General features: G+C 38.2%; 3 protein-coding genes across 4 annotated transcripts; 2 read left to right on the top strand and 1 right to left on the bottom strand.

Moving 5' to 3' along the window:
- Positions 1–3636: 3636 nt before the first annotated feature.
- On the top strand, positions 3637–14197 carry LOC145889028 (uncharacterized). The gene is made up of 22 exons (XM_082979903.1): positions 3637–3792; positions 4027–4115; positions 4384–4534; positions 4857–5036; positions 5470–5612; positions 6092–6236; positions 6445–6646; positions 7164–7288; positions 7704–7985; positions 8203–8309; positions 8655–8837; positions 9070–9258; positions 9459–9641; positions 9864–9950; positions 10434–10580; positions 10867–10976; positions 11178–11372; positions 11586–11731; positions 12086–12249; positions 12562–12729; positions 13087–13207; positions 13645–14197. The coding sequence occupies exons 1-22, from the start codon at positions 3738–3740 to the stop codon at positions 13755–13757; spliced, it is 3285 nt and encodes a 1094-aa protein (XP_082836029.1). The 5' UTR covers positions 3637–3737; the 3' UTR covers positions 13758–14197.
- On the bottom strand, positions 12284–23885 carry LOC145889029 (polyamine-modulated factor 1-like). Its single transcript, XM_082979904.1, has 6 exons — positions 23533–23885; positions 23077–23274; positions 22911–23001; positions 22469–22576; positions 21872–21948; positions 12284–12799 (listed from the first exon to the last, which is right to left on the bottom strand). The coding sequence occupies exons 1-5, from the start codon at positions 23682–23684 to the stop codon at positions 21880–21882; spliced, it is 618 nt and encodes a 205-aa protein (XP_082836030.1). The 5' UTR covers positions 23685–23885; the 3' UTR covers positions 12284–12799; positions 21872–21879.
- On the top strand, positions 14674–21561 carry LOC145889173 (latrophilin-like protein LAT-2). 2 transcript variants are annotated; one of them, XM_082980067.1, is made up of 5 exons: positions 14674–15403; positions 15807–15842; positions 16566–16640; positions 18043–18290; positions 19952–21561. In XM_082980067.1, the coding sequence occupies exons 1-5, from the start codon at positions 15292–15294 to the stop codon at positions 21440–21442; spliced, it is 1962 nt and encodes a 653-aa protein (XP_082836193.1). In that variant the 5' UTR covers positions 14674–15291; the 3' UTR covers positions 21443–21561. The 2 variants fall into 2 exon arrangements, with proteins under 2 accessions (XP_082836193.1, XP_082836191.1); XM_082980065.1 differs by having other exon boundaries at positions 19946–21561.
- Positions 23886–24545: the final 660 nt, after the last annotated feature.

The raw sequence follows: 24545 nt of genomic DNA, 5'->3' as shown, positions 1-24545 counted from the left end.
AAAGAAAAATTATCAACATTTTTCATCATAACCTTTTTCATATTCATATACACAATTCTCAAGTAATAAATTTCTCTTTTCCTTGGCTCAAGCTAAAGTGGACCTGGTTCATGTCAAATATACACCTCCAAGCACAAAGTGCAAAACATCAAGTCACATTTTCTTATTCGATTCATTTTTTCACTTAACTCTAACTAAACAAATTCGTCTTGTGACGCATTTGCAGCTCCTCGGAATTGCATCTCCATCTTACCACTGTCATTCTGTGAATATGCGCACATGTGCGCTATCACCACCGAGTGATGAATTGATTGTTTGTTTATTCAGCTAATGTATATTGCCGACAAGCGTTAAGCAGATTACGGTGGCGCGTGCTGTAGTTATGTAGATATGGAATAAGCGCGAACAGCCCGAGTTTACACAGCGGAATTAACCTACATCAAACGACAGCCATTGTCCGACCTTTCTTCGCTGCCAAATTTTCAACACTGAACTAGAATTAAACAAATAACCACTTTCGGCGGTTTTATTACATCTCTTTACCGCAATACTAGGAAACTCCATTTCAATATTATTGAAGTGGTTATATTGTCGCATTTTTATTATGATTACGAAAAATGAAATCACATTTTTCTATAAACCATGGGCACGCGCCCTTTGCAACACAGCGAGAAACGTCTATTAATGAATTGCGCCGACTGGGAGTCGGTTCGATCAACGAAGACATTTTAAATCGCGACGGGCCGTTATTCAACGTACCACTGCTTCGGCAGCACAAACTTAAATTATAAACTTTTTGCTACCACACAGGATGCTGTAAAAACTTTACAAAAAATAAATTGTTTGCTAACGTAAGTTCTGTACAAAATCTTTCTTGTTTTAACCTCACCATAAAAATTGTTGTAAATTTTAAGCAACGTGTCAATTTAATATTCTAAGATAGCAGTCATTCTGACATGAAAAATCTCGGTTAGCATTCGACTTGTAACATAAAGTGACTTCGAAATCGCTTCCTACATTCTACCGAAATTCCCATATCTGATATAATCCCACCGTGAGCTCGCAATAAAATAATCCCCCCCGTTCCCTCACCGCCTTCACATTCCATCGCTTCACATGAGAACTTTGACGTCTCACATCGAACGCTCTCTCTTAATATACACCCGTGTCCTTCAATGCACTCCCCTTCGTCCGACCATAAAATATCGATCCATGTAGTGTTGCTATCTAGCTGCGCGCAAAAGCGTCACCCAGTGTCCGTAAGTATTGTCCAACAATTCTCAAAAAAATATCTAACATGCGGTAAAACTTCGGCTCGCAACAACAGGGAATGATACGTTTCACAACCAACTACAGAATTTTCATGCTGTCATAGTAAAAATGTTGATGCGTAACAAAGGCTAAACATACAGAAGAATGAAGACATATTTATTTTCTCCCGAAAAAATAAATTCCATTGCATTTTTAAACGATGGACTTCCAACATAACGGTATGGTATATTGTCAGCATGTCAACGTTCAGGAACTACGAGAATTTAACCGCCTAATTTTTGTGCTTTTCTGTGGGGATGTTTACCCTGCAAGTTACAACAGCAATGTTCGTCAAATGACATTGCTTGTATCTGTTAATATCTTGTAGTTGGACTAAGGAACATGAAAAACGTAAAACAAAACGTGCGGGTAGGAGCAACGAAACTATTGCATCAATATTTCCCTGAAGTTGGTAAAATAATTCCTAAAATTTTGTTGGTAAATCTTTTAGTTCCAGATGTAGTGAGACACTATAAATATCAGACGTTTATCGTACAAACGGCGAAACCCTTGAAACACAAGTTTGAACACAGCAACCTGGCGTACAGTATTCCCCCATTGTGGGAAAATTTTATCTTGCAATATCGTCTTGGTACAAACCGCAAGGTGGAGCAAGTATGCCAAGTTATTACGTTTCTGGATTTTGCCATTGCTAAACGCGTAAAATGTGCTTGGAAATCCGTCATGAGTACCCAAGTCAAAAATTTACATTGATTTTCCCGAATTAAACAACGTGTCAGTCCACAAATCATTAACATAACCAAATCACGTTTAATTGCGACTATGCGCTAAATCGTTGATATTTTAGTTGGGCTGAAAACTTTAGGTTAAACAAAATTAAAAATATCAGATTGGCTAATGTTGCTGATATTGACATCTAAGGCAGGGCATTAAAACGAAGGCGTTGAACACCAAAACGGCGCTAAAAACGCACAAATATTCTTTCTAAAATGGGAAAGTAATACATGCTGTTTGAAACGTAATATATAACACGTTGGGTTTAAATCATTGAAACAGGCCGAATATGTTCGTCCATTGACGCAAAGTTATGCAGATTAAGCGTCCGTGATAGTAACGACCCGTCCTTATCGAATATGACGCTCAGACTCGACATTTCTTTCAGTAAATTTCAATACGCGGATGTTACGCTCTCCATTGAATGGGGGGATGTTATCAAAAACTGTCCCTGTCACAGATTTAGTTTAACACTGTTCTGGCGTCTGGCGTTGATCCTTTCGCATACGCAAGGTTACTTTGACTTAGATTTGACCTTTTCAATTGCCGAGCAGTCACGTATAAGTTGTATTTTCGCATATATAAGGCAGGTGTATATGGAATCGCTTTGTGTGTTTCAAAATTTGTAACTTGAAAGTAGAAATAAGTACGAAATAGTTTGGATTGTAATGTGTATCGAGTATGCATTTGTAATTGACGAAAACTACGCTCCACGCGGTTTAGCAAGCGTAAACATTCTAAAATATTATTTTGTATTTGTTGAAAAGAATTGCTAAGTAGAGTAGATGATTGTATCAGGTAAGACACATTGTATGCTGTGTTGTGCGAATGTGTGGCGTAGCATCTAAATATTAATAAAACCATAATACGGCAGACCCATGTATTTAGGGACATGGAACCTTGGGGCATTTCTGTATTTCACGCTTCTTGTTGTTTATGGATCGCATAGAAATTTATCTCTGATTAAAAGCCGCAGAAAAATTTTAAAAGGTCTGAGACTACATGAAAACTTCTTGTTACAAATAAAACATACGTGACGTAATGTAGTTTTTCCAATCGGGCCAACGAGGTGGGCAATTGCTTATCGCACGTGACTGATTGTTATGATACCGGCTAATAGCATTTTCTCAAGACAAGGGTCAAGTTGTCAATGCATTTCTGCTAATTGAAGTAAGATCCATAACGAAAATACATTACTTGAAACTTAATTTGTATTTGTACGATTGCAAGTGGAGAAGCAATTTCCCTCATCAAATATTTACGGGGTATTGTGGAAAAGCGTGATTCAAAACTACCTTCGCAATTAAGGAAACGATCGAACAAACTATTAGTACAATGCAAGCATTTCACTGAGACTTCAATGTGATTTGTTGAGACATGCATACGGCTTTGTAATATGTGCATGTGGATATTCAGCAACGGCAATTCACCTTACAGGCCATGGAAACTTTTTTTGGTTGCAAGATAACGCATTTTTACAATACAAGAGTGTGAAGTAACTGATAGGGACAAGCAACATTTTTAAACAATCGCAAAAATTAAATAAATCGTTTTGTGTTGATGACTTGCATTGTTTATTTCCAGGTTTCAGACTGTTAACTGTAGGTGGATGTAAATAAGTTTGGTAAAGTAAGACAAGCTCGTATTAATAGACAGTTTACTGGTTTTCTCAAGACTGAACTACCAAGAAAATGTTTGGCGCATGGCTTCTTCTTTCACTTCTGTGCGGACTGTTTCTGCGCTGTGGTAAGTCGTAAAAGTTCATTTTTCCATTCCCGTTTACATGAAAGGACGTCACTTATGACGTGCCACGAAAGAGTTGTTGACGTCAGTCTCTGCCAAATAGTTTTACATTAGTAAGTAGTCGGAAACAAGGCACATTGACGTCGCGTCTGAAGATATTTACTCGCTCCGTGAAGTGCACTTTGCTCTCTGTGATTTTGTTGCCTTTTTCTCATTGCACGGAATTTTAATGTGTAGATTGCCTTCTCTGCTACAACTGTGAATTGTCGGAAAAGAATAACACCCGATGCAATGAAAACCAGCCACAATTGTGCACCATGGAGCAGGTGAAATTGGCCTACTAACATGTTTTTATTTAGCACTTCTATAATAACTCGAATTCGCAAATTTAAGCATGAAATAGTGACGTCGGAAAAGCCTGAATATTGTGTGTTTGTGATAATAAGACTTAGAGTTAGCATATTTTCGTGTTTTTTTCGCTAATTGGAACTGTGTGCAAACTATGCATTATAGTTTCTACAACAGTTTTTCATCAATCGTTTATGTTTCCTAATATATTTTTACGTTATTTTCTTTTCTTGGTTTTTATCCTAGGGTTGCGAAACATTTCGTGATGGAAACCTTTTGAGAAAATCCTGTACACTTGGGTGTTCGAGAGGAGACGGTGCGTCGAATGAGAAGTGTGATATTTGTGATAGAGATCTCTGCAACTCATACGAATACGGACATGGAGTAATGCCACCCTGTCAGTATCATGGAATATGGGATATTATGCAAGCCAAGTTACTTTAGACTATAAATACTTTTTTCAGCGCAACTAGATCAGTGTAAAAACAAAATAATTTCTGTATTTCTATGTAAAATCAACACAGCGATCATGCAAACAGTATTCCGCAAACAGATTTAACAAAATAATTTGTTTTATTGCAAACAACACAGAATAGCTATTAATGACTAATCTCATAACCTAACGTAACTGGGTCAACTTTTGAAAGAATCTTGGAAAATCAAGACAATCAAAACAAACCCACATAAACTTTAACATTTATTTGATCACTCATACGCAGCACCTCCAAATGCAAACCAGAAGCAAAGCTTGGGAATGACAACCTTCTCTCTTTACACACAACCCACCACATTCTGGGAGGCGCAAGATTATTGCTTACGTAACGGCGAGACATTGGTCAATATTAATGACGTCAAAGTGCAAGAGTTCCTGGAAGCGACGCACGATGTTGCACTCATTGGTAAGACAAAGATGTTTCGAGATAGTCCCTGAACCCGATTAAATGAATGCAATAGCACTCGTGACGAAAATGGGACATAGAGAAAAAATAAGTCACGCTTCGCTGAACATCACGCCTCGAAATAACGCAAGCTGGCGGCTGTAAAGCAAATACAATTACCACATTGGCGCAGCGGAAAATAGGTCAACAACTTGAATTGTTTAAAATTTTGTTGTTGATAAACACTGCGGAGAAGCAGTAATTAATGTTTCGTGTACAGTAATATTAATTGTTTCATCATTTCTATACCGACGTTTTCTGTTTCTTATATTTTGTGGTCACTTTAGGTTGGTAATAAAGCCTTGTTGAGAAACCCTTAACTCTTGGGTCAACCATGCAACAGGTTCTATTTCTGCCATAAAATAACTTTCGGTTTGCAATTTTTGGTTGTAAGGTGAATCCACAATCAAAGGCTTTTGGATGGGAGCGATTGCCGCAGATGGAAATGATTGGATTTGGTCAGATACAGGGATGGCGATACAACCGCCACCGGTCGGTGGTTACGTCTGTTCTAATCAAGGAAACTTTTCGCATCAGGTAAATTCAACAAAATTTTCCATTGTGGCTTAAGCATGGGGACATTACAACTTGTAGTACTCACTTAAAATAATTTGATTTCTATTTTACATTTTTATTATTTCTGAAATGATATAATTTAGTGGAGTTACAAACTAGTGCTAACAATCAAAGGGTTTGTCGGGTTCTATAAGCAGTCGCCAAGGTCAGAGTTCCCCAAACTTTTTTTGCAGTGTAGGTTTTATTTTCACGAACCGGCCTTGTAATTGTGGTAGACAAACAAAAACATAAATAATTAAGGAATGCAAGGGGCAATGAAACAACCGATCAAGTGTGCAGCCTGTTTTGTTGCTGCGTGCATAAAGCGTGTAGCATTTTCAAATTAAGGCAATTATTTGTGGTTGTTTTGCACAGGCTGGTTACGTAAATTCCACAGGCCGGTAACGGTCCTTGGATTGGGGGATCCCTCTGTCCATTTATAATGTAACATATTTGTATAGAACTGGCTACCTAACCATCCGCTTAATGCGACCAAAGGACGCAATTTCTGTGGTGTTGTGATGTTGACCAAATCCTTTCAATGGATGAGCGTCAGTTGTGGAGAAAAAGTGGCATCGTTTTTGTGTCAACGCCGACAAAACGCAGGTGAACTTTTGAATCTTCTTTATAGAACGTAAACTTGTGAAAGAGTTGTTTGGCACAACGCAAAAAAATATGTGCACGTATTTATTTTCGTCGCTTTGCTTGTTTCATTGCAAAAAAAATTTTAAAGTTCAATAAACTTATTTGCCACATTTTAAATTCATTTTTAATGCATTTATGCACACCAAGTACGTAGGCTACTTTTTTGCAGTTGACAACAGCAAACCGACCTACATTCAATCAACTATCCACAAAGACCAAGTGTACACGTATTATTCCGAACACAACGACGCAACCACTGCTCATCAGGCTTGTTTGAATTCGGGAAGTCAGCTTGCAATGCTTCATTCACAAGCAGTGAAGAACTCAGTGTCACAAAAACTTGCCTTCGCTATAAGTGACGATTACTGGAGGTATAAAATTTCCTTTATAATGCCACTATTCAATAAGTTGTAAAACAGTGTTTTATTTTGACAAGAACAGAAACAATTTTCGTTTTTTTTTTCAAGTATAAACAGCCGCAAAGAAAAAATACACAGTAACAGAAAAGTCGAAAGTCTGTTTGTTGTCGTGGTATCTTGGCGACTGTAATCATTCAGGAAGTCCAGATTTGTATATTGAGGCTCGTTGACATCCTTGCATAATTCTGTCATTTCCTTGTCGAGTTTCATTATTTGTTACAACTTGCTGCAATTACTTAACCCTCAGATCCTCAAAGCTGTTGTTTTCTTCTTTCCGGTTTATATCATATAAGGCGATCTCCAAATTTTCTGTTGTTACCATATTAGATGAGCAGTCTTATACTACTGGTCTTTATAACAAACTGGTCTTTCTGATTTGTTAGTAACCTATGTATTGCAGAAATTTCAGCAAAAGAGTCAACAAAATGACATTTAGAAATACGTGCATTGTATATTTATTGATTTGCAGCGCACAACAATGCGCAAAAGAAGAAAACGGTGCAGAAATCAACACCTTGAGATCGTTCCCGATTTATCCATGTTCAACCAAACTTCCGTTCATGTGCCAGAAATTATTCAGGCCTGCGACACCAGGTAAGGATCAAAGATAATGCAACATAAAATGTAGCACGCACTGTGCTAATGGGTATTGGATTTTTGCTTGCAAAATTTGTTGCCTTAAATGACCAATTAAGTAGCGCGCTAATGAAATAATGCATTTAGGTAGTAAAACCTTTTGTTCGATATTATGGCCCAGACAATTTCCGATTTGCGGTAAAACTCTACAATTCAAAACATCAAAAAAATTATAACTTATCGCAGAAAATATGTTACTTCACGCTGAAAGGTTTGTTTTGATTAGTTTTTGTATCCAGTATGTTTGTATGAGTAGCCAATAATTGAATAATTTTCTTTAATGTTCGATTCAACAAAAAATATGTACGCCACAAATACACGTTGCGAGTGTTTTCAGTAAAATATAAAGCGTTCAATAACTTGTGCTGTACAGAAACTTGTTACACCACCCGAAAGCCCACAACTCAAGCCAGCACTACGATTGTGACGTCACAAACTACAACAATCCAATCGACCGAAGCGATTGTCTCGACGTCAACAGCAGAAAACATTCCTTTAGATGCAAAAATGTCCCCAACCACACATCCATACAACCCTGAACTAAGACTAGATCAGTTTGTTTGTGCTGGAACTACTATATATGGTAAAGTCCCTGTGACATTCAACGACACCAGAGCAAACACGTGGTCTTTTTCCAAGGAAAAGTGTCCTACAGGTAAAAGTTTGTAATGGTTGTATTATGTTTAAAATATGTAAATTATTTTTATAATATAACGATTACATTAGACGAAATCAATATTTCTGTTTTAAATGAAAGATTTATTCTATTGGAATCAAAGTAAAATTTTCTTTTAAGAGGAACCATTTTTCGTGATAGTAGTTCTAATGTGTGATTTCAATTTCCACGTCACATGACCTCCTTCTTTATTCAGGAGTTCCACTGGCGAGTGTTTATTGCGATGTGTGGTCCTTGCAGTTCAATATATCTAGTTTGACGTTCGAAGATTGCAGGCGAACGATCCACGACGTTAAGACGGAGGTTGGGTAGTTGATATAAATAAAAACAAACAAAATAAACTATCGTCTAACTAGTAAAAATTGGTGCCCATTTAGCTGGCTTTGTTGCATTTTTTTTTTCAATCATAACGCATTTTGTTGACGCGATTCCAACATTGACAACATTGCAGCTCCATTTGCGGAAACGTTAAATATATCCGCAGGCTAACATCAGTCAGCTTTCTTGTTCAAGAAAAATATGCTTCGCTGAAATTGGCTTTCATTACTTTTCGATTTTATGTTTCCGTTTCACAGTCTCGCAAGCTTAGCTGTTTGCTGCTTTCTGTAATGAAAAAATAAAAATTGTATCCCTTTTCACACGTTCTAGTTGGCGCTCGACGTTAAAAGTGAATCCGTGGATTTGGAGAAATACAGTTCAACAGCTTGTGTGATGACGTCAGGTAAGAACCTCGACGATCACCAAGTTCAAGATGCCATTGACGTGCTGGTGCTTCTCGACAAACAGTTAAAACCAAAGGACCATTTGGAAATGGAAAAGGAAGTTCCAAAGGTGGTTAGACGTGTTTGCTAACATTGGTTGCACTATTTCTAGGTCCCATAAAATGAGGCTTTATTGAAAAATGACTACGTCAGAAAAAAATAATCACACAAAAAACAAAGCAAATAAGTATATGTACCTTTGTCATAACATAAAAGACAAAAAAGGTTTAAAATAAATTTATACCATAATTTTGCTGCACTGCATCAATAAGCAAAAGAAAACATCGATTATCTTTCCACAGGTGACGACCAAGGTACTGAGTGACGTCATCACATCTGTGGACAACATCTACAATAATCTTAATGGAAACGACGTGAGCAACAATATAAAGGTTGATCTACAGATGGTGGTGGAAGATTTTGCATCAAATCTTGTGATCAATTCCACCCAACCGGTTTACAAGTTGCATACCAACAACATCGACGTACAGGTGCTCTTTCCTAATGAGACTGATATATCTTTAAGGAAAACTATACGAAGGCCAATTTTACCAACGCTATGTATTTTCTGTTAGCAAGTCATTGTTTACCTGGTCTAAATTAGTAATGTGTCAACTCAATCTTTCGTATTTAACTTTAACAACACATTCAACAACCTTTGGAAATCTCGACAATATATCCATATAATAAGGTGGTTGAATTGACTTCGAACAAGACAAGCAACGAAGCATTTCTTCACACTTTCGTCCCAATTACAAACAAGAACCAAACAAGCATTTCCATTGACAACCATAAGCCGGTAGGTGCGAAAAAGGCTTATTTCGTCTCGTACAAGAACTCAACGCTCTTCCCTTCAACGCAACAAGTCAAAGAGGTATAGGTTAAAGGGGCAAAAATTTACACAGTTCTTTGATGGTGAACCACGTGACGACGATTATGTTTATTTACGTATTTCGTATTCGGAATATATTTCCAATTTCCTGGTATAAATTCCTGAGTATTGGCTTAACTTGTACCATTAACATGCAAAATGAAATGTTTAAGCCATTTTATCCGGACATAGTAACATTAAAAGATTTCGAAAATCATTCTCTAGGTCATCACAGCAACAGTTCTTGATGAAAACAACAAGGAAGTTAATGTCGCAGTGACATTTTCATTTCAACGAAACAACAAATCTAACGTGAGTAAAACGAAAAGTATCTTCATTGTTCTACCTCTATATTTTTTGTACACTCATTTTCCTTACATATCTGTGCCTTATCGTAAAATTATGAATCTCAAAATACATTTGAGAGGTCAAGAATTAGAGACGGTTGAATAAAAAAATTCAAACTGCTGCCAATAATTCATTCAAAACATTATTATTTTTGTGTATAAGCTGCAGACAGATGGCCACTGTTTCGACCTAAAAGGTCTCATCAGTGCAGCTGGTGTGACTATCAGACGACTTTGCTGACCAAACGGCCAAGCAAAGACTCCACTTTGTGGTGACTATACAGTCACCGTCATCCGTTGGGCACCAAACTAGGTGCTGATAGTCACACCAGCTGCACTGATGAGACCTTTTAGGTCGAAACAGTGGCCATCTGTCTGCAGCTTATACACAAATTCATATTATTGGCTCCACATGCTTATCATTATTATTTTCTTTGAACTGTTACAGAATTGCCTCATAGAGACTTGCAGCTTTTATGACACCTTAAACCAAACCTGGTCTACACACGGCTGCAAACATCTCCATGGCATCACAAACGATGATGATGTCATCACGTGTGTGTGTAATCACACAACCAGTTTTGGGGTTGTAGTGGTACGTCATATCTTGCATCATAGGTTGTAACACATTAATCATTTACTTAAGTTTGGTTCAATTAATTTGATGCACAAATAACACAAGGCAATTGCTTTTCAATTCGACTGTTGCTGCATCCGCCCAGTTGGCTGTATAGTTTACGACTACTGCCCAATAGTATTGTGGTACATTGAAAGCGCTTCTTTATGGTAAATCATGACGACCAAACTATCCGTTATTTCAGATTGATTTGATAGAGCAAATTCTATCTGAATAACGGATAGATTGTTTGTTTCAATTTTAGAGTTTGCGAGATGATCACATTGATGTGGCTTTGGACATAGCGAGCGAAGTGGGTTTGGGAATCTGCGTATTTTTTCTACTGTTGACCATCATTCTCTTCCTAAAATTACCGTAAGTTGAAAAGAAATGTTTTGCAATAACAATTTTCCTTTTTTTGCCTGGATACAATTGGTTTAAATTGTCACGGACCCAGTTTAGTAGTAATGAAAATATGCACAATACTTGCCTATTCATTTACTCTGTCCTTCAAACCAAGCATTTCTACCGGTGTCTGTATTGTCCAATATTCCTCGTCATTTATTTGTATTTTAGGGAACTGCGAAGAGTTCGATCTGCAAAAATTCACGTCAACTTATGTTTGTGTCTTGCTTTGACCTATCTCACTTTTCTCGTCGGAGTGAATCAAACATCTCCCAGAGAACTTTGCGTTGCCATAGCAGCATTCATTCACTACTTCCTGCTGGCCGCATGGGGATGGATGGCGGTAGAGAGCATTACTATGTACAGGTGTGGACGCATGCTTTGTATAAAATCACATCATTTCGGCCGCTCTCAGTCTTTCTGAAGAGGCATATATTTATACAAAGACATTAAAAAGCGTTTCTACCTAATGATATAATGTAAAATTTACGGGCTTTGAAGGCGCAGACATGTCTGTGGACATAATGGCGTTTTCACAATAAAGTCCCTTAACTTCATTGATTTTTATTTTTATGAAAGAATGTTTGTGACTTCTATGGACCGACCAAAAATGACGGAGTTTTGGAAAATGGCCTTGTCTGTTTACTCGATCGCCGCCCTAGTGGTGGGTGCGACGTTGATCGGAGCTTGGGCGACAAACTCTAATACAGGATCCTACAACGAAGGTAAAGTATTCGCCATCAATGTGTTTCCATTGACATACCGAGGTTTATTGCGACTGTTACCAGGGGAACACATCTCGAACCGTTATTTTTTGTACAGACCTCGTATCTTTCACGTGTCAAACAACCATGTGGCCTATTTCGCGGGTGGTGCATTTTGACCGATAAGCTTGGTTTAACATTGTTGAGGTTGAAACAACATGCAATTTAGGAGAAACTTTTCTAAGTCGAAATCAGCTCGCGTTGGCACGATTGGCTGTGTTTTGTAAACCATTCTTGTTCGACACCAGCAAGCAACCAAATCACTTTCACACACACATCCACAACCTGCCTTTGACTATTTCTCTTGATTTGTAGACTGCGTGTACCAAGATATGTGGTCAAACTACGTGGGCGATAGATATTGTTGGCTGACAGGAGTCGCTCTGTACAGTTTTGTGGCCATAGTTGGGTTTCTTCTGCTCGTCAACGTGGTTCTCGCCTTCCTCGTCATCAAAGCCATCACGTGGGGACGAAGAAAGGTAAAGAAGTTTATTTCAATGTCAACAATAAAAAACGAAATACTGGCGATTCAAAATTGTGTTTGTCATTCAGAGTAAATGAACTGCCCTAAACATCATTTTCAAAAAATAGAGTAACGCCTGTTGCAGATTTAAATGCTAGAAAAACGACGGTGGCAAAACAGAATAACTTTAAACACATCCGTTGTGCGAAATAGAAACGAAACACGTTTCACCGGACAATATCAAATATTTCCTATACAACATTCCTAAAATCTACAAATATTAGAAAAATATAGGTTAAAAAGCCTCTAAAAATGTTAAATTTCCCAGGTACAATCATCCACTGAAGAAACACCGGCAATTCACGTCCTCCGTGCAGTGTTGGTCGCAGTACTCATGGGATTGTCGTGGATATTCGCTGTGCCCATTGTTGTGTCACAAGACCACGTCGTACAACTGGTGTTCGGTTGGTTTTTCGCCATTTCCACATCACTACAGGTGAGTTGTGATCCGAAGGTTAAGGGTTCGATTCCCGGCGACCGCTCAATGTCCCAAGTTTCCGTTGTTTCTGTGCAAATAATGTATAGATGTTTGAAAGCTCAATTTTTCTTCCACACGTGTCATACATTGCGCGCGGGCATGCTTCACAAGTTACAATATGTCTTGAGTAAAAAAAAAAAACAGTATTCATATCCAATCAGTCTTACTATCTTCACAATAGGCATCCCTAAAATGAAACATTTTTAAAGGTCTGAGGAATCTACGAGTTTTTGCAACTCGGAGCAAAGGAGTTTTTTTGACATCAGATTTTAAAAAAAGTTTGAGAAACACTGAACTCGACATTGCTTTGTGCAGGGTTTGTTCGTATTCTACTTCTTTTGTCTCCGCCGCGAGGATGTTCGAGCTGCCTGGGTTGACCCTCTGATACACGCATTGTGCGCAAACAGTCGAAAGCAACACCCGGAAGCGACAAAAGGTAACGGATGTGTTTGATTGTGACGTCACAATGACTGACTCGTACACAATTATTAATTATTTTGTGGATGTGTGGTTTAAAATTAACTGTTTTTATACGTGTATTAATTAATATTGCTTTAAATGATTAATTATTTTTTGATGTGATTTCATTTCGAAACCATAATATCAACCTAAGTTATGTAATATTTACTACAATAAAAAAATACACTTTTAGCCAGCACGGAACTTAGGTAAGTAAATTACTGTGAAACGCCTAATATTAAATAATACTGTAAAACAAATTCAAAAAACTTTTTCAAACTGCTTGTCAGTCTAAATAACCTGTGACAGCTAAGGAGCGTTTCTCCTAAACTACCACGTCAGAAACGCAACGATTGATGACGTCATATAACAGGAAAACGGAAGTTTCCGTCAACCCGTCTTTCTTCTGCACAGGTGCTCATCACGGAGCCGCCCATAACGATTCAAACGTCGGAATGACGTCATCGCGATCGTGGCGACGCTTCACTTCGTCACAACGTGTTACAAATACCACTACGACGGGGTGACGTCACTGCGCAACTGGCGGTGCTCTTAGCCCGATGTCACGTCACAGGGAAAGCTAATTTTGTTGATTCGTCAAAACACGTTGCATTGAAACAATGTGGAGAAAAGTTACTTTTTTTTATTTTTAACGAAGTCTCCAAATGTGTACGTGGACTTCAATTATGGCGCATATATTTCAAAAACGTGGAACAAAATTTTGCAAGTTCAATCGCAATCAAACCGCCGCAAAAGAATGTGGATTACCCCAAAGAATTTTCTCTTGTATGAATGTATTGGTTGGGGGGAGTATACAAAACATATTATATACCCTCCAAAAAAGGATTGCGATTTTAACTGACGCAAAACAGCTTCCATCGTAATCAATACACAGTAAACGTTATTCTTACATTGCATTAATTTAGCAACCATCGCATTGACCACAACGTTCCGATTTAATGCGTCTCGCGCCATTTGTTTTTGCAATCCTATGTTACGCTTACAATAAAATCAAGAAATACTTGTGCGAATCAAAGCATGCTGGGAATTTTTGAAACAAGTTTACAGTAAAAAAAAAATAAAGTTTTTTTGACGCCAGGCAATGGATATAACGCCACCGTCAAGACCCAGACAAAAATAAATTTTCCAAACATGATAAAGTGGGATTATTTGACGAGCAATTATCTTACGCGTGTTCAATATAATTTGTCGCCTGCAGCGTTATCCGAAAAACGTCAATGTAAATTGCGCTGCTTTTATCCAACATGGAAAACACACTTTTCTCGAGTGAAGAAACAACTTAGATATGTTATGATTTAAACTGCGACCATTGTGACGTAATAATGAAACAAAAGTTTGCCAGGGTTCGTTTGGAATATTTTCATCACAGCACTCTGCAGCCTTATTTTAGCAGCCATGCGTTGCAACACAATGACTTCAGTTCAAATGGACACTAGGTTTAAAGACAGTTGAATCTTAACAAAACGTGACAGTATTAATCACTGCGACATGTTAATATCTGAATCGCAGGAACAAAACTTACGGTTCGGTAAAAGTTTAAATGAAGCATTTAGGAGTGTTGATCTGAGAGATATCCTTCAAGGAGTTTGGTTTAAAAATAGGTCGACGTTTTGTATATTGTAAACTTGGCGCCACGCACGGCAACGAACAACGTATTTTCACACATGTATGACATCACGAAAAGTACCAACATCGCTTAAAATAACTGCAAATGACAACTACATGCAGAGTACACACGAATCCGTACTCCCAAGAGACAAGTGTAATAAACCCAAATTTTTGTGGTCACTGGTGAATACATTATTTCTGCATTTTTCCAATGTGTCAGAATTATATAGGGAGAAACAAGCGCGCGAGAGTGGCAGCAAAACAAAAGCAACAAGCGGAAACCGTTTGCTTCGAAGCACTTTCCCCGCCCTATTGCGACGTCACGTCACGTGACTTCCGTGCGCTCACGAGTTGCGTAGATCTATAAAGGGGAGAGTAATAGACCCGGGCTGTTTCGATGAAGAAGCATTTTACGGTCGCGCGTTGTGTAATATGTTCTGTTATGTTGTGTGCGGAACGATGGAACTCGCCTTGCTCGTCTTGCTGTTAATAACAAGTGGAGGTAACACGTCAGGGAATAGGAATGTGACTCAAAACACATCAGGTAGCTACATTTCATAGCGGTAACATTATGTGAGTTTGTGAATATTATATAGCGTCGTAATATAATAAGACTGATATTAATTCATTCGGTTTTACATGATTTGAAATGTGTCTTGTTATTGGATTTGAATATGCAAGTCTTTTGCATGTTATAGGTTGAATATTTTACGCAAAAATTACTGGTTGTTAGGGTGCGTCTGACAGCTTTCGCAAACTTACTTCAACAATAAAAAATAAATTACCACACGCGTTTTAACAAAAAACACAATCGTAAAGCCCGTTTCCAGGGCGAAGTTTTGGAGTAAAAGAAGTTGCGTGAACAAGCACAAGAGTTCCAATTACCGGGTCTTCATGCGTGTGAAGCTAGTATTCTTACTCATAGATTACGTTTTATATTTTGACAGGACTTCCACTAAATGATGGAAATACTACCAACGAAAGTACGTATTGTGCAATAATAATTTCTAGCAGAGGTTTTGAACAGTTTTTGAATTAAACTAAGCGGTTCGATGGCAACTTATAATGTGTTTGCGAATTTTGTTTAAGGGGACAAATTAAGGCCTACTGTAATGTCAATTTTACACCAGTCACATAAGTATTCAGGCAACTGCAGTAAGTGACAACCGCAATATTATTCTTATATATCACAAGCGTGAAAAAACCCGCGATACAGCGATATTAACGTCACAGCCGACTCCGGTCAGTAACGTTCGAAATATATATAGAACATAGCCTTTGGCCGTATTTGTTATCGCTTAATATCTCCTTCGCATGAGTAAGATCTCGGCATTGGTGGGAGTACGTAATACACAAAGTACTATCTCACAATTCGCTTTTGCCTTACAAGGAAAACGGTAACTGGTCTTCTAAGGAAAACGGTTGCTGAATTTGCGCTTTATGCTCTTGCCAAAACTACTTGTTTCTCTGGGGCCTTGAACAAATACATTATACATTATCACGTTTACAAATAACCACAGTTATAGTGTCATGTGAATGGGGGCTATGCTATTTTTGGCACTAGTGTCAACAAATTTGTTACAATAATAGGGAAAAAATCAAGCAAAGCTATTTTTATTTATATTGTTTTTACTGCAATCTATCAACGGATTCATACAGTATAAAGTTACCGCTTTACCAGAGGTGATTGTGCGTATTTTAAACAGGTACCCTAGAGGAAGTCTTGAACAGCATCAACTTCAACAAAGCTCAAGTGGAAGTGGAACTGAAAGATATATTGGGTGAGGAGTTCATGACTCACTTATATAAAGTTTGAAACACAGAAATATGTGAAGTTTAACTCTGGAACATTTTAAGGCTCAGTTCAATTCAGGCATACTAGGCACAGGCAGCGGGAAAAACCAAACGTAAATGAATGTAAATATTTTTCGCTTTATTCAAATTAAACCGCATTGTGTTAGTTCTCACCAAGCGTTCTCAAACGCGAGGCAAACCAAAAATAACAGCGAATGTATGGTGCATGTAAATTTAATACAAATCATCACATCAACGGAACCCATCATATTGGGCAACAGAAACTGTGGTATTTCACCAGTTGTGGCATCAATTCCATTTTGACGATAATTAATGAAAAGCTAATTTAAGACATAAAGGTCCCTTAGTTACATTGTACGTCATGGGAATATTTGCAGAACATCTTAATTTCTTGTTTCAGTCCAGAGTGAATGTTTTCGCTGATCAATTTGCGAAATTATATCACTGATGTCGCAATTACACAAGCGACATGATAATAATGATGACGCGTCTGTTACCCATTCTGATGCAAATAGAAGACGTTCTAATTTTAAATATATTGTAAAGTAATCAACGATAATAACATACAGTGCGGTGGAAACTTGGCGTTTAACAAACATTTGCGTTCAATTTCACCTCAGCTATGGTTCGAATCGCAGTATCATTTCCGGCCAACGTGAAAAGTCAAGTAATCCCGTTTCTGCGTAAAATGTCGAAATCGGGTGTATGACGTAACACCATTCGGCCGATGTATGGGACAAGCGGTGTAAAAAAGCGAAGTAGGAATGCTTACGCATAACATGTCGATCGGGGGTGTGATTATGAATAATTGTGCCGAAAATGCAACAAACCTATCAATGCAAGCGCCACAGCAATGCAAAAGATCCTTCACTGCCCGGTGATGACAGCATTTTTACGCAACCATCTTAAAAACGTGATGTAGTTTCAACCCACATAAGTACTACGTTATAAATAATATACCCAGCACAACATTACAACCGATAACAAATGGATAAATAGCTGAAACACTGACAAACGTCATTTGCAGTCAAACAACAAGGCACTGTGGGAAGTAACAATATACAACCAGGCACTACCCAAACATTTTAAGCAAAACCAATCGTCGGTTAAACGTAAAGCACACTTTATTCATTCAGTCCATTTATCTGCTTATTGAGCAGGGTATAAAAAATTTAATCTCTTTGAAAAGTTAAGCGAAATTGTTTCGTAATTTTAATTTGTTAAGACATCCAAAAACACATTTCTAACATTTAATAAACGTTTCTTATTTTCTAGGCTGTAGTTTTGCATTGCGTAACGTTTAGTGGTAAACTTCATATCTGGGAAATAGGTTTTTGAGAAACCATGACGCAGCTATATGCATTACAGCATCCAAGAACAACAACTCAACGAAGGTGGTGGAGGCGTTTGAATCTACCCTGTCAGCACAATTTGCCAGATTCGAACAAAACACGAAACTCACTGTGGGGGGTGTGGAACTGTACGTTGTAACTGTTGGCCCGGGAAACGCGAGAAGCAGCGGCGGAGGGGTGCAGAATATCACGTTCGACGGAAATACTGGCTCGGTATCTTTCCCGATGCAACAACCAGTCAACGCAAGACAACAAACGATTAAGGTTGGGAATTTTCCAAATTCATCCGTTATAGTCATGGCTTATTGAGGTTAAGGAGAATATAATAGCTTGCATAAAAAAAAACACAGCGGCGTTGGAACATGCCGTTAAGAAAAATACCTTTTTTCCACCCACGTCAATTCACATTAATTTGTGCCTTAGGACGAGGTCCGCAAATACTTTTTGGCGCAAACCACAAAAAATATACCAAACGTTCTGAAATCCTAAATTTCACTGCCAATTAGCTCTGAGGCAAGCTTAACGCGATGTGATGCAAGTCCTAGCGCGTATACAACTGTGACGCAATAAACCAATTGAGACGAATGTACATGTACCCATAACATAGAAACGACTGAATTTTAAAATTATTGCGACGCAAAGTAGATACTCTTCGTGTTGAAAACAAAACAGAAGCGTAAAATTTGTTGTGTATTTCTGGAAACAGAAAAATAGTACGAGCATTTGTTTGCTTCTTTTGGCATTATTAATCTCATTAAACCATAACAAATGCTAAACACCATGATATCCCCACTCTCCATGAAACAGAGATGGGTTATACGAAGTCATGTCCTAAGCAAAGTGGTGCCAATAGTATGAATTGTGTAAGCTGCAGATAGAGTCACCACAAAGTGAAGTCTTTGCTTGGCCGTTTGGTCAGCAAAGTCGTCTGATAGTCACACCAGCTGCACTGATGAGACCTTTTAGGTCGAAACAGTGGCCATCTGTCTGCAGCTTACACAATTCATTCTATGACCGTTTATGCCACAAAGATTTGCTTGGTCAAATAACTAAAAGGTAGAAAAAAAATACTGGGAACTACTGGTAGTTTACTGAACAAGGCATTCGGCACAACTGCTCGGGGAACGCAGCAAAAGGAGAACGAAAACTTCTACACATAAGACCAGGGGCTCAACACATGCACACTGGCTTTAAGGTTAATCGGGTAACAAACGTGTGGTGAATGGCACCTTCATTTCCTTAAACACACGCACGACGTCAAACTACACGCGATGACGCGACAAGATAAACGTCATAAAAATCGCTTAGCATGCGAATTTTCGTCGAATCAAGATTTGGAATAGAGGGTCAGCAGTTGATTCGAATGTCGTAGTCAGGCATTTTCGTCAAAAGGCACAGTTAGGGTGTAGCATATTTTCGTGTGTAACTTTATATTACAGTATCTGCACTATTCCGCTAACAATGGGCTCTGTTCACATTCAACGTGAATTACGAGCTTTTCCGGTAAAACCAATATGTTGTTCTTTTGTTACGAACAGCAAGCGACCACATCACACATGATGCACTCGACATTCAAAGTTTTATTAGATTTAGACCACACAAAACTTGGTAGGAAAAACAACGGTGTAGATCGCTATGTGGCAGAGTTACCAAAAATATTTCATTGAAATTCATTGTTGTGATTAGTTCAAAATCACCCAAATCACCTCCAGTTATTCAATTTCGGAAACTTTGACCAAAACCATTTACAAACTTCACAACAAACCTCTGGTTGTATTTTTCCGCGCGCAGTTAAAAGCGAACTCGAATGCCTTTACCAATGTAACCAATAACTCACTGTTGCATAACTGCCATAACAAATACACAGATCAATTGCGGCACCTAGCGGGCGAAAAAATAACCAATTAATTTTACAACAGATCAAGGCGGTGGTTGTGAAATGGAACAACTTTGTCCTGCACCAAGTCGCTACACACAACCAATCGCAGCACTGCACGAGCATCACGTGTCTGGGGAAACAACCAACCAACGCCAGTCTCATTACAGTATCCTATTATGACGTAACAGACCCAATAAAACCACAAAGGCTGCCTTTGCCAGTGAATTACAGCGTTGATACACGAGAAGACTTTACTGGTCTGTTGTTACCCTTCCATAGAATTACGTCAGTCGAACGATCATGCGTTTGGTGGAACACGGGAGCTTGGAGCAGTTATGGATGCCAGGCGTTGTACAGTGATGGGGGAGGAATGGATTGTACGTGCAACCATACAACAACATTTACCACCCTGCTCCTGCTTCACACCATTGACGTTCCACAATGGGTGATTGTGACGTCACAATGTTTGCAGAGTGCGAGTATTGTCTTCCTTGCGCTTGCTATTGTGTTGCTCATGCTTGCTCGGACATCGAAAGGCCTGGACGGAGTGGCGTATTATTGTGTTGGCATGAGAAACAACCGCTCGGTATCGCAGGTGAGCCTATGCGTTGCGCTCATCGGATTGCACGTGACGACACTGGTCGCCGACTTGGCGAGATATACAACAGCTGCGTGTTACACGGCGGCAGCATTACAACATATATTTCTACTGGCATCTGCGTTTTGGCTTCTGAACGAAGGTGTTGCAATTACGCTCAAAACGCACGTGGACTTGGCGTTCAACATCAACTACAAGGTCCTAACAGTGTGCCAAGTTGCTGCGTCGTGGCTTGTGCCCGTAGCCATAGTCGCAGTTAGCCTTGGTGTATTTCGACACAGTTACGTACAGATATCACCCGCCTATTTGGACTACCTTGCCAAAGACACCAAATCGTACAAAAACTATACAGGTCTCAATTCCTACCCAATGTACAATGAATGCTGGATCAATAGCCAAGACGCGACGGCAATTTACATGGCGATTGTGCCTGTTTGCATGATTGTCGCAGTGAACATTTGCCTCATTGCGCGGCTCATTTACATGGTGTACCGCATCAGCAAAGAGGACAACACGCGTCAGAGCAACGTGACGTCACAAAGCGTGCGACGCCACTCAGTGACGCAACAATTGGAGCGACGAGCTCACTGGAAATCAGTGGTGAAATCCTACTGTGTACTTTTCCCCATTTCCACGTTGCCATGGGTGTTTTCCTTGCTTGGCATGGCAACGGTGGAATTTATCGGCATTCACGCGGTTATAAACGGATTCCAGGGGGTGGGGGTGTTTTTGGTCTTTTGCGTTTTCGGTGAGGATGATCGCACAAGACTACTAAGGCTGTGGAAGCGTGGGCAGCAGCGATACGGTCGTGCATTGCACCCGAGGACTGGGGCAAGGGGAGGCGTTGCACGGACACTTAAAGTCCCACCAAGTAAAGGTAGAGGTGACGGTGGGAGAGGAAGTAATACAACTGTGATGACAAATGTTTCCACGTTGTGAGTAAATGAGTTGGAAATTTATGTGTTGCAAATTTACTGTGTTCATGAAACTATGCAAATATTTGGAAGTTATCCTTTTAATTTTCCAGCAATTCTATTCATGGAGTGAAATTTGATAATAAAGTTAATAAAGTTGCCCATTGCAAAACTTGCTGGCAACCATCATTCTTGTTGTTTATGATGCTACTGAAACAGATGTGACTTAAAATATACTAAGGTGTACATTTACAACAATTACGTGCAAGACACAACAAAAAATTAATTACAATAAATGTCACTTTTGTGAGAAAAAAACCTATATTAATGACTGAAGTAACAAATACATTATAACCCACTTCAGCAGTCACTTAATTTGGGATTTTCTTTTTGCATTACTGAGGACATCATCAGTACCACCAAAAATATCAATAAACTATACACATTAATTTACCTGCAAACTTATTCTTCATCCAAATTGTTGCTAATTCTTTGTAGGCAAGCTTCAACGCGTTCACATAGTGAGCTGGCCTACAACACAAAAATTGTATTATATATTTCAAGTAGAAAGTCAAATCAGATAAAAACCATGAACTTATATTCATAGAAAAATTTAATTTGCAGGAATGTCTATACAGATAGAATTGACAGACCTCTGACAGTGTTTTATGTCACTCAAAAAGGATTGTTTTTGTTGTATGCTGCATTATACTCTGACAAATGTTCCCCAACCTCTTTTGCACTACATACCAGTTTTATATATCATTCAAGGTGGGGTACACCACACAGACTGCTGAAAACATGACATATATATTCTAAAGACAAATGTTTTACTATATATACATTGTTAAGTGTAAAGGTAACAGTTAATGTGTGCAAACAAACTCGTTTTCAATGCTACATGTATACGGCAAGTCAGTGGCATCATTTTTCTTTTTAAACAGGCCTGTTACAAATGACTCACATACTGGTACAATTCCACAACCTAGTGGTTGGGGACGCTTTATTTATAATATGCAATACTAGAAAACAACAGATTTTGTTTGTTTACCTCTTCAATTTTCTCAAGTCTTTCTTCAACTTCAGTTAAAAGTGCTTTAATTCTCGCTTCCTTGATCTGCAGTTGATCTTGTAGTACGGTATTCTTACTTTGCTCTTTCTGTCAAGGTAAGCCTGAATGTTAAATCAACAATACACATAAACACAAATACACTCCATTTAAATTTTGCCATATTACTTTTTGACGAAAGCAACCTCACTATGTATAAACAAGTGTCACAATTTAAAAGTGGATGTCCCACATAAGGCACCAACGCACAGGCTACCAACATTTTCCAATGAATACAACACTACACAATAAGGTATGGTATGTATATATATATATAGGAAATTTAATTCAGGAATTTGTCCTAAGAAATATAATAAACTTGAACTCACCAAACCAAAGCACATGGAGTATAATAAATGGTAGTAATATAATTATGTATATATACCTGAAGCAAGTTAGTAAGTTCAAGGATGGATGCATGCTGTGACAAAGCCACATGAGCTTCAGAATCTTTTTCAGGATTTCCAGTTGGTCTCCTAAATGTTGAAGACATTTTTATGCATGTAGTTGCAAATCCCAAATTAACATCTGCTGAAAAAGAAACTTCTTACCATGCCGGCCCATCATCTGATGTTTCACATTGGCTCAGCTCATACAGCAGTATTTTCAGCTTCATGTTTTTAATCAGCTCCATAATATGCGCCCTCAAGTTTTCCTCAAATGTGTTCCATAAATGGTCGGAGGCGACTGACACAACTTCTGGATGAGACTTGTACAAAGTGGGAAAGGCTTTGCTCAATTTCTTGCAGCTAAAATGAAAGTTGTTATTAATGAATGCTTGTTGTGACACACTGTTTTTGTTTAGTAACTACCTGTAACACACAATGTAAAGTATATATATTTTCTTATCGTAAAATATATTGTAAATTGTGCAGTACATGGGTGAATAAAAACTGTGGAATACCTTGCATCTATACAGATTGGTAATAATGGTCATTTATTTAACTCTGTCTGAACCAAAAGGACAACTTTTGTGAAAAATTGGGTCTTGAAAGTTAACTCATTACCTTCCAGGTTTACCACGTATTTTTTGTATGAACTTTTCCACACAATTGATTAAACTCTCATATTTTGGGCAAGTTTGTTCTCCATTTTGACTCTCTTGGGGTGCTTCAACTGTCTTCGGCTTGTCAATTTCCATTTTGACACCTTCAGACATTGTTACTTCTCTTTCATCAATGCACACTTTTTCACAAATTAACTAATGTTGCAAAATATAGAAACATTCATGGTTCTGACTTTGTGTCAACGATGGGTCTGACGTCACAATCTTGCAGGTAAAGATTGACTGAAAATGCATTGGTTTAGATAGGAGTTCTTCACCAAAACCAATGTAGCGCAGTCCTAAATCCTTTTGTGAGAAAAATTTTACATTTAGGCAAAGCAGAAAATGTCAAAGAATATAAGCCAGATTGGAAAGTTTGTGTTCGTTTTGTCGAAGAACTCCGATCTAAACCAATGCGTTTTTGGCCAATCTTTACCTGCAGCATTGTGACCCATTATTGACACAAAGTCGGAAGAATGAATAGCTTTGAATAAACTGTGTGAGAAAGTTATTTATATTCAAAACGAAGAATAATGTTGAAGCTAATAGACAACATAGATAGTTTTGTTACCAAAAATTAAATACTGAACTTTGTTATACCTCAATGACGTAAAAACAAAAACCACAACTTTTTACCCAGTGTTACTTTGTCGTGAGATAGGACTATATTATGTAATGATGCACAGATGTAAAAATATCAATAATATGCATTGTAGTAACACTTGATTTGAAGTTTGTCGTTTTTATTTTTCGAAAAATCGCTTTTGGCTTAACTGGCAAAAAACAACAATGAAGAATTAACCGCGCAATTTTGTTGTTAATCCTCAACAGTAGAATCAAAAGGAAACATGAGTCAGCAGACTTTTTACCGCGAAAACTAATGGAAACTCATTGGTTTGGATTGTCTGCGAATTTGAGCACAGTGTTTGTCTCTTGTGAAGTATTCAATATTCATTAAGATATTTTGAAACAAAT

Source organism: Ascidia mentula, chromosome 2, assembly GCF_947561715.1.
Source record: "Ascidia mentula chromosome 2, kaAscMent1.1, whole genome shotgun sequence".
Taxonomy (NCBI): domain Eukaryota; kingdom Metazoa; phylum Chordata; class Ascidiacea; order Phlebobranchia; family Ascidiidae; genus Ascidia; species Ascidia mentula.
The sequence above is the reverse complement of the archived record's forward strand: the minus strand, read 5'-3'. Positions and strand labels throughout refer to the sequence as shown.

Excerpts from the sequence above, each read along its gene's own strand:
- LOC145889173 (XM_082980065.1), top strand. The coding sequence starts at position 15,292 with ATGTTCTGTTATGTTGTGTGCGGAACGATGGAACTCGCCTTGCTCGTC. Across the intron at positions 15,404-15,806 it reads TGTGACTCAAAACACATCAG|GACTTCCACTAAATGATGGA; the intron begins GTAGCTACATTT and ends ATATTTTGACAG. Across the intron at positions 16,641-18,042 it reads GGAACTGAAAGATATATTGG|CATCCAAGAACAACAACTCA; the intron begins GTGAGGAGTTCA and ends TATGCATTACAG.
- LOC145889028 (XM_082979903.1), top strand. The coding sequence starts at position 3,738 with ATGTTTGGCGCATGGCTTCTTCTTTCACTTCTGTGCGGACTGTTTCTG. Across the intron at positions 4,535-4,856 it reads ACATGGAGTAATGCCACCCT|CACCTCCAAATGCAAACCAG; the intron begins GTCAGTATCATG and ends ACTCATACGCAG. Across the intron at positions 7,289-7,703 it reads ATTCAGGCCTGCGACACCAG|AAACTTGTTACACCACCCGA; the intron begins GTAAGGATCAAA and ends TGTGCTGTACAG.
- LOC145889029 (XM_082979904.1), bottom strand. The coding sequence starts at position 23,684 with ATGTCTGAAGGTGTCAAAATGGAAATTGACAAGCCGAAGACAGTTGAA. Across the intron at positions 22,577-22,910 it reads AACTTACTAACTTGCTTCAG|AAAGAGCAAAGTAAGAATAC; the intron begins GTATATATACAT and ends TTACCTTGACAG. Across the intron at positions 21,949-22,468 it reads GACTTGAGAAAATTGAAGAG|GCCAGCTCACTATGTGAACG; the intron begins GTAAACAAACAA and ends TTTGTGTTGTAG.